An 8,447-nucleotide genomic window follows, 5' to 3' on the forward strand; every position below is an offset into this window, starting at 1 on the left:
TTAAAGCTTGGATCAACTTTGTTGTTCAAATGCAAGTTTAGGTATGGGAAAAGGGCGAGGTGTACTTTTCTCAGAAACTTCCAATAAACTTTCTACATTAGAGTTTTGCTTCAAAGAGGTACTTGTTAATCAAATAAATTTACTTATAATAAACAACTTATTTAAATTTGTATGGTTGGTTTTTACTCCACCTACTAATTTTAAGTGCTTGCTATTGGCTCACAAACCAGTGACAAATGTATTCTTATGCATCTTAAAGAATACTGCATCACTTGTTATTTTTTTATCATTGAGATCGCACGAGTACCAAAATGCCATTAACTGCTGCAGAGAACTGATGCTTTGTGAGGTTTTAATGCTTCCATGTACACAGAGATTGACCATTAACATCTGTAATTTTGTGAAAATTCACATGCTGCTTTTGTGTGTTGTTAATATCAAGCCCGTAGCCAGGGGGGTTCGTTGGGTTCGAACGAACCCCCCTTTTCTTTTCCTTTCATGAAGTGCCCTTTCAACAAAGGCTGGCTAGCCTACACTTTAGGCCTAGCCTAGAGCCTATCATCATTAAAAGTCCTACTTTAATACCAATTGTTAGGCCTACCTAGTAACATAAAAAATTCAGGCCCCGAAACCTTGACTCAGAAATACCGGGATGGTGTCTGGCGGGGGATAGTTTCACCTGTGTATATATATATTATATGATTATAATACGCTACAACCAACCATACAAATTTGTCTCGGTGCTAATAAAAAATAAAGAATAAACCTACTGGATTCTTTGGAGTTTGTATCATGCTACTGTTGTTAAATTACCAATACTGTAGTACTAAAATAGTAGTTTTTTTTTTTGTTTTTTATCTTTTCCCAACTCAAAAAATTACCTCTTTAATATATACATTTTTTTTAATGTATGGCCTCTCAAATCAATTAAATAACACCTGTAAATGCTTAGAATGCTGGACCCCACTGGGGTTTTGGCCCTCGACCCACCGGGGGGGGGGGGCCTTGTCGGCCCCACTGGCCCCAGCCAATGGTGCTCACAAGTGCCCTTTCAGTATCAAAAAGAACCCCCCTACCAAATTCCTGGCTACGGGCTTGAATATACTTAAGAATCACCAGTAAATTATAGCAATATTCCAATGTCATTCCGCTACTGTCATTCCGCCCCTATAATCATATTCATAAATGATATTATATATTTGATTAAGTTAAATAATTAAACAACTAAATTTCTCAGAATGTTTTTAAGTATAGATAGGCAAACTCTGGACTAAAAATATAATGTTATTGTGTTTTGATAATTACAGTATAAACAATCCAATATTTTTATTAATTTTCATAATTTTTATAATTGTGTTTGAGACTTGATAAAGTAAAATAAATTTTGTTTCAAATACCAAGTGAATTGCTTCACCATTGTTTTCATAAAAAGTGAAAGATTTTACATTTAGTAAAGAAGGTTCTTCAAAAATATTAATTTCAAATGCACTTTTATCAATGGTCATTCCGCTACTGTGATTCCGCCACCAGACATGGTCTTATATTTTTATAAATATCTCCAGAACTATAAACATTTTTAAAAATCAATGTTTTGCATTCAATACTACACTAAATTATGATTAACTGAGATGTATTCAATTTTTAAATCACTTTCATAAATCAGAGGGTTTTAGTAAAATGTGAAGTGGTAAAAATAGAGGGTATTTTTTTTGTCTTTCCGCTACCATACATATTTTTTGATATTATATCAAAATTGTGATAGGTTTTTAAAAAAAACTAGAGTGGAAATTATAGATGGATTCCATAGTTATGTAAATATGATAATTATTCCAAGAATTAGAATGGAGTGTAAATATGACATTAGATTAAAGTTAAAAAGTTCAGCAAAATAGTGATTCCGCTACCATGAAATTGCCCAAATCCAAGAATTCTGAAGACCCTGTTTGTGAAGAAACAATTAATTTAATTTGAAAAGCAGTTTTACAGTCTGATAAGTGCCATTTCTTGGGGATCTAGAGGGTCTATACTTAAAATGGTGGACCCTCAGTCAGTGCCCTAGGTACCACCATAGGGCATTTTCTGGTGCTGTCACAGGTTCTATTTAAAAAAATGAAAAAATGATGACAACATAACTTGGACCTAACTGGATTGGAGACAAGCATCTTAACCTGCTAAATGAGTGTTCATGTGATGATAATCAGTAATTACTTACCGATGTCTGAGAGTAACTCATAATGACTGGCATTCGGTTCATACACTACCATTCTTGTGCACCTGTATAAGAACCTTCAGAGGCTGAAATAATTTAAACTCAATAATAAACATAAAGTTATCTGCTACATGAAAAAGCTTTGTATTATATTACTAAGTGGCCACTATTCAATTCAATGTTATGTTTAATATTAGGAAATATGTACATTCTACCCTTGGATACCTGTATTTTTTTATGTTTAATAATAATAGTAGTAAACAGACAATGCAAGTTCTTTTTCTTCTTAAAATGTGGCTTTTAAATGACCATAATTGATCAAATAGCATTCATTAAATTTGTAGGAGGGAACTGCAGTAATCCCATGTAAAAGATACATTTTTCAAATTTGCAATCAACATGTGATATAAGTTAAACCTTGTTTAAAATTGCAAGGCCAGCCTGTTTTTAAACCTTGTCAAAATCATTGCAATCTAACTTACACCACCTCCATAATGCACTTGTCAATTGTAGTCTGGGCCCACCCAACAATTTTTCTAATTTTAAAATTGACTTATAATATATTAAGATATCGGAAAATAATTTACGTATACATAACAAGGTTCATCTCTGTATGTTCATTTTATGCATACCTATGTATTGACCTACCTATATGTATTGAATATAATATCAATATACAGTAATACATATGGTAGGCTTACTGTACTAAATAATACTCTTAGTGATCCAATTAATTAGTCTGGTAGGCTAATAGGCCCTAATATCATTTTCTGTTGAGATGGATAATCATGTTGATGAGTCTAATAATTTTTACTAATTTTAATTTTTAATTTACCTTACAGTATTAGTCCTATCTGAAAATGTAAGCTATGGGTTACAATTATGAACCATGATTTTTTTTTTATAAGTCAAATATTCCCCAATGCTATTCTTACGACGATGGGTGGCGCATGCACGATAAGCCTCTTCGTCGGGGGAAACTTGAATGGAACGACTGTCTCTAGACCTAGAGAAAGGCCACACAGCTCAAGTTTGGTAGAAGCCAGTTAGCCTACGCACAGGGGGCTAGCTAGGAGTAAACTATATCTATACTTTCTATATTATGATGTATGTAATGCATTTACTTTTTATGCAGCTGAATGTTTTTGTGTACTTATATTTTAATGAACTTTTTGTGTACAGTATTACAACTCAGGAAAACAAATGTCATGTATTTTATATGATCGATCAATAAATCTGAATCTGAACTACTGTACACGGCTTGAGTGGACTAGCGTAAATCATTTAAAGCCTACAATTTAAATTTTGTACATGAAAAACAAAAAATAATTAATGTGTAGCTTACTAGGGCTGATCTCCAACATAGGAAATTAAACATGGAAAATTAATGAATCTGTAGCTGGCCTAGGGCCCCAAACAGGACGTTGTTTGTTAGATTTTGTTAGAATATCATTAACATTTTTAAAGCTTTCAATCCATTTCAATTTCATCTGTATGGATAAATAAAAATAATAATTTAATATTATCTATATCGATCCAGAATTCAAACAATATTTGAGATTTGGACTAGGATGATAATGTACAGTACATAGGCCTACAGGTAGTCTTTCTAAATAGCCAGAAAACAACAGATGAATATGATGAAACTATCTTGAATCTAGCCTTGAAAACAAACATATGAAATGTTCTGTTACTGTAACTATATTACATAGTGTTTTACAAAAATCAGATATAAATATTAAACGTATATTTGATTTAACAAATTAATTTAATATCGTAACAAAACACTTGGTCTTACATTATGAAGCATTCGGAAATTGATAAAATTACTACTTATAATTATATACTAACAATGTACTGTAGGCCTATTGTACATCCCTGAAGCTTGATGTGACATACAGTATGCTTAGAAAGTGAAAGGTCCACTGATTAAATTCAGATAAAAAAGTATATAAAATAGCCCCAGCATTAGAATTGAAATACCCGCCGTTGAGTTGGGATTGACATACATTTGTAGGCCAACGGCCTGTTATGGGGAGGTCCTAGGCTATACATTAATTGTTCATGTTTAACTTCCTATGTTGGAGAGGCCGGCCCTAGGAATACATATTAATGAATTTTTAATTTGTCTTTTCATGAACAAAATTTAAATTGTAGGCTTAGTTCACTCCTAGCCGTGTAGAACCCCTAGCAATACGCTGCTTAGAATAACTGGCCTCTACCAAGCCTGTGTGGCCTTTCTCTAAGCTTAGACATTCACGATGCGTTCCGTTCAATTTTCCCCAACGAAGGACGCTAATCGCGCATGCACTACTGATCGTCGTAAGAATAGCATCGGTGGCTACTTCCACAACTCGTCGTAAACACGTCGTTTTTTAAAGGAAGTGGATATATTTACGCCGCCGTAAACAAATCAGTAAACGATATATTTACGTAAATGAAACAACGCATGCGCAGTCATACTTTAATAAACTTGCATTTTCAGCACTGGGTGGCCTCTAAGCCGCGGGGATTCACCCAAGTTCACCACAGCACTACTTAATTTATAATTTTGTTTTTTATTTTTTATTAAACGTAATTTAATTTTCTACAACAGCACAGTATGTAGTTTAATCACTAAATAAATTATTAAATCATTGTGTTAACTTTTCAAATAAAAGTGATATTATGAGCTGGAAATGTTATGTTCATTTTTCTCAATCATTTGTTGAATGAACACGAACTAAATACAAGGCCTAGGCCTACGCGAAGTTTCCTTGCTAAAACTCAATTACCACGAAATCAAGACGATATTCTTCTAGGCCTACCTGTATTGTTATACGATAGTCAATCATCACAAATTATGTAACATCTTAATGTTTTCATTCAAACAAATTTACCCACATCGTCAATAACAAAAACAACATCGTTATAGTCTTTAGTCGGGTCGAGCAGAGCCCCGATAGATCGCGAAGATCATACAGCAAGACCCCGTTTGGAGAGCACATGATCCACTCTACAAAGTACTACGCTATGAAGCAAGAAGTAAACAACGAATAATAATATGCGTGTTTTCTGTAAGATATTTAATCATTATGAAAAAGTGAGACCAGGGAGATGTAAAAAATACATAAAATACATCTCCCTGGTAAGGCAAAACAAATATTTTTTTATGTTTTATTCGAACATATTTTCCCATGTAGTCTGATCACGAACAAAACAACATTGGCATGCTGTGCATGTGTCTACGAAAGTATGGATGCAGAACGTGGAATGAACAGCCACACTCGACGTTGTGGTCATGATGTGAGAAAGTGAAACGAATACTTCTAGCTCATTATCACAATCATTCAATTATTTTATTTAATTGAAATACATAGGCTACTAATGTAGTAAATTTAATTACGTTTAGTAAGAACGGTAAAATTATAATTTAAATACTGTACCTATCCGCTAGTCTAAACTGTTTACAAAAATTCATACAACCAATTTGGGGATTCCCCATGTGCATTGATTTGCCGTCGATTCGATCGTGTGTTGTTCAATGGCTTTTTAAAGAGTAGAAACCATTTGTTTTTACAAGAAAAATTGTTGTGTCAAGTTAATGCATTTTAACATGACTATAATAAACACGTCCATGTTTGAAGATTTGATTTTCATGCACCGTGGATTTATGGTAGCCTACAGCATTCAGTAAAAGGCCGATGCTAATTTGGAGTATGAAAGTTGAGCTCCGCGTTAACGTACATTTAATGTGAATCGATAAATTTACGTGACCGATAATGCAAATTTATTAAAGTATGACTGCACATGCGTTGTTTCATTTACGTAAATATATCGTTTACTGATTTGTTTACGGCGACGTAAATATATCCACTTCCTTTTTTAAAAGTAGAATTCCCTTACATCCATTCAGATGGTGTTTTTTTAATATTTAATACGGTTTTAAATGGTATCCATATCTAATAAATGCTTTGAATTTAGGCCTAGGCCTATCACTAGGGGGCCCTATAGGCCTAGGCTAGGCTAGTGCTTTATATTATATCGGGGGGGGGGGGAACTATAATTGACAAGGTCATAAATTGAAAGAAACTTTAATTTTGGTACAGCTTAGAGGCGTAGAGACTTCAATTCTTAGGCCGCCGAACTACGGCGGCGAAGGCCTGTTTCAGAGTAGCCTACTCTGACCTGCGAAACCTTCTGCTAGGCATGCAGAGTTACACCAAACGGACATGCAGAAGCTAGGCTAGCCTGGATTGCACTAGGCCTAGGTATTTCTTAGGAGCCTATGGGAGGACGATAGTTAGTCAGTACTACTTAATTACTAAATCATTATTATACTTATGAAGCAGTAAATGTTTGCCTTACCAAACTGAAATAAAGCGTTTTTTTCCCGATCAGCAGCCTATAATAAGCAACAGTACCCAGCAGGAATCGAATGAATAAACAAACGAGGTCAATATTTATCAACCAACGCCCTCTATCGTGAACCCATCAAGCAACTTTTTTAATAATGGAAAAAACCATAACCAGGGAGTTGTTATAGTGCCCTAAAGAATAAAATAAAGAATACAGTACTTCGTCCTATATTTGCATCTTCTTTTTTCCTTCGTTGACTTCCTTTATATTTTCAGTGTACTGAAAAAATTAATATTCTGCATAGAGCAGGTAATGAATTTACTACTTAAATTATTTAAATACATCCACATCAATTTTACAATTATAGAAACTCTGATTCACAGCAACCAGCAACTAGTCATGTTATGTTAATCTGTTCTAAATCTTTATGTTTATTGGTAACTTTTCGTTTAATTATTATTTAACGACATAGGTAATTAATTGTGTGAGTGAGACTTTCTCCTGTTGTGTGAAATGTTGTTATACAATAGAAGGGGGAAGTGGAGAGGGTGACATGTTTTACCCCCTATCTCGATCCACCCAAAATAAAATTGCTACTGAGAATAACTTTTAGTAAAATTGGAAAAGTCTCTCAAATCATAACAATAACATTTTTTTTCATATAAGTTTATTCAATTTCACTAATAACATTGGCCAAATGTCATGACTAACTGCTGCCCTCAAAATTATTATCACATTTATAGGTGACAAAAATTGATTTGATATTTACATTAAACTTTTGTTATAATTAGGCTTACAATGTAAATATAATATATTTTTAACAAAATATTAATCATTCTCATTATCGATGACACTTCAAAATCAACATATACACATTAGATACATCAAGCTGGACCATATAGCAAGTACAGTACTGAAATTATGACACTGGTTAATCTAGGAAAGAAGGCCTCCTCGTTATATGGAGCAATAGTCCCCACTCCCTTCCATCATAAAATGTATATAATTCATGATGCAAACCGGAATAATTTTAAGTCACCAGACAGTTTGAACTTATATAGTTTGGTGTTAAAAAGCCATCTTGTAGTTCTGACTGTACAAATTCATGACAGAAATTATCATCATTTTAAACATTAATACTATCACCATTGTCACTATCATCATCAGCATTATTAACCCAATCACCACAACCATCTTCATCAGTATTGCCCCCATGCCTTGTATATCATAGCATATCCTTTTAGATGAAATGGCTACAATATCAGTAAATATCTTATTTTAACACTATAAATTTCGACATTAATTCATCATTGCTGAACATTTCTTGTACTATCATTTGGTACTCAATTCTTTTAACTTGTACACATTTTCTCTTGATCACTGACCGAGGCTACGGACACCAGAGTATATCTCATATGTATCATATTCAATCAAATAAAATTGACCAATGATTTTATTGGATTTTTCTTGCTAACAAAATCCATATGAAATTCTATTACTAAGAAAAATGTATGAAGAAGTTAAACGTTTGGTAAATACATGTGCAATGGAATAGACATGTTGTACTACATCTCACATAACCTATGGCTTATCATTCAAAATAAATGTATACAAGATAGGGTAATCTAAGAACTATGTATATATGTATATATAATATATTAACTTTTGTATATAAATATATACATAAATATACATATATTCACACATATAGATACTTATATGTATATGAATATATATTTACTTGAGAAAGAGCTATGGTTGTGGAAACTTCCAATGCATTTCACAAACAAAACCAGCTTATCTGTGTTTCTTTATTGAATACATTTGCCTAGGAAAGATAGCTACAATAAATGTACAGTATTTACCATATATCTAATTATATATATCTACATTTGTATAT

The 8,447-nt window shown here is 33.0% G+C and overlaps 1 protein-coding gene across 1 annotated transcript in view; it reads right to left on the minus strand.

The window, feature by feature from the left end:
* Positions 1-6,632, minus strand: part of LOC117108050 (STE20-related kinase adapter protein alpha-like) — a 16,784-nt gene extending 10,152 nt beyond the window's left edge. The window contains exons 1-2 of the mRNA XM_033249898.1: positions 6,557-6,632; positions 2,213-2,295 (exon numbers count right to left, since the gene is read on the minus strand). Coding sequence (XP_033105789.1) covers positions 2,213-2,264 — 52 coding nt within the window. The 5' untranslated portion in view covers positions 2,265-2,295; positions 6,557-6,632. The remainder of the gene's footprint in view (positions 1-2,212; positions 2,296-6,556) is intronic.
* Between the last annotated feature and the right edge of the window lie 1,815 nt (positions 6,633-8,447).

This window comes from Anneissia japonica, unplaced genomic scaffold (genome assembly GCF_011630105.1).
Source record: "Anneissia japonica isolate Jap-2015-1 unplaced genomic scaffold, ASM1163010v1 scaffold287960_len3192837_cov198, whole genome shotgun sequence".
In the NCBI taxonomy this organism is placed as follows: Eukaryota; Metazoa; Echinodermata; class Crinoidea; order Comatulida; family Comatulidae; genus Anneissia; species Anneissia japonica.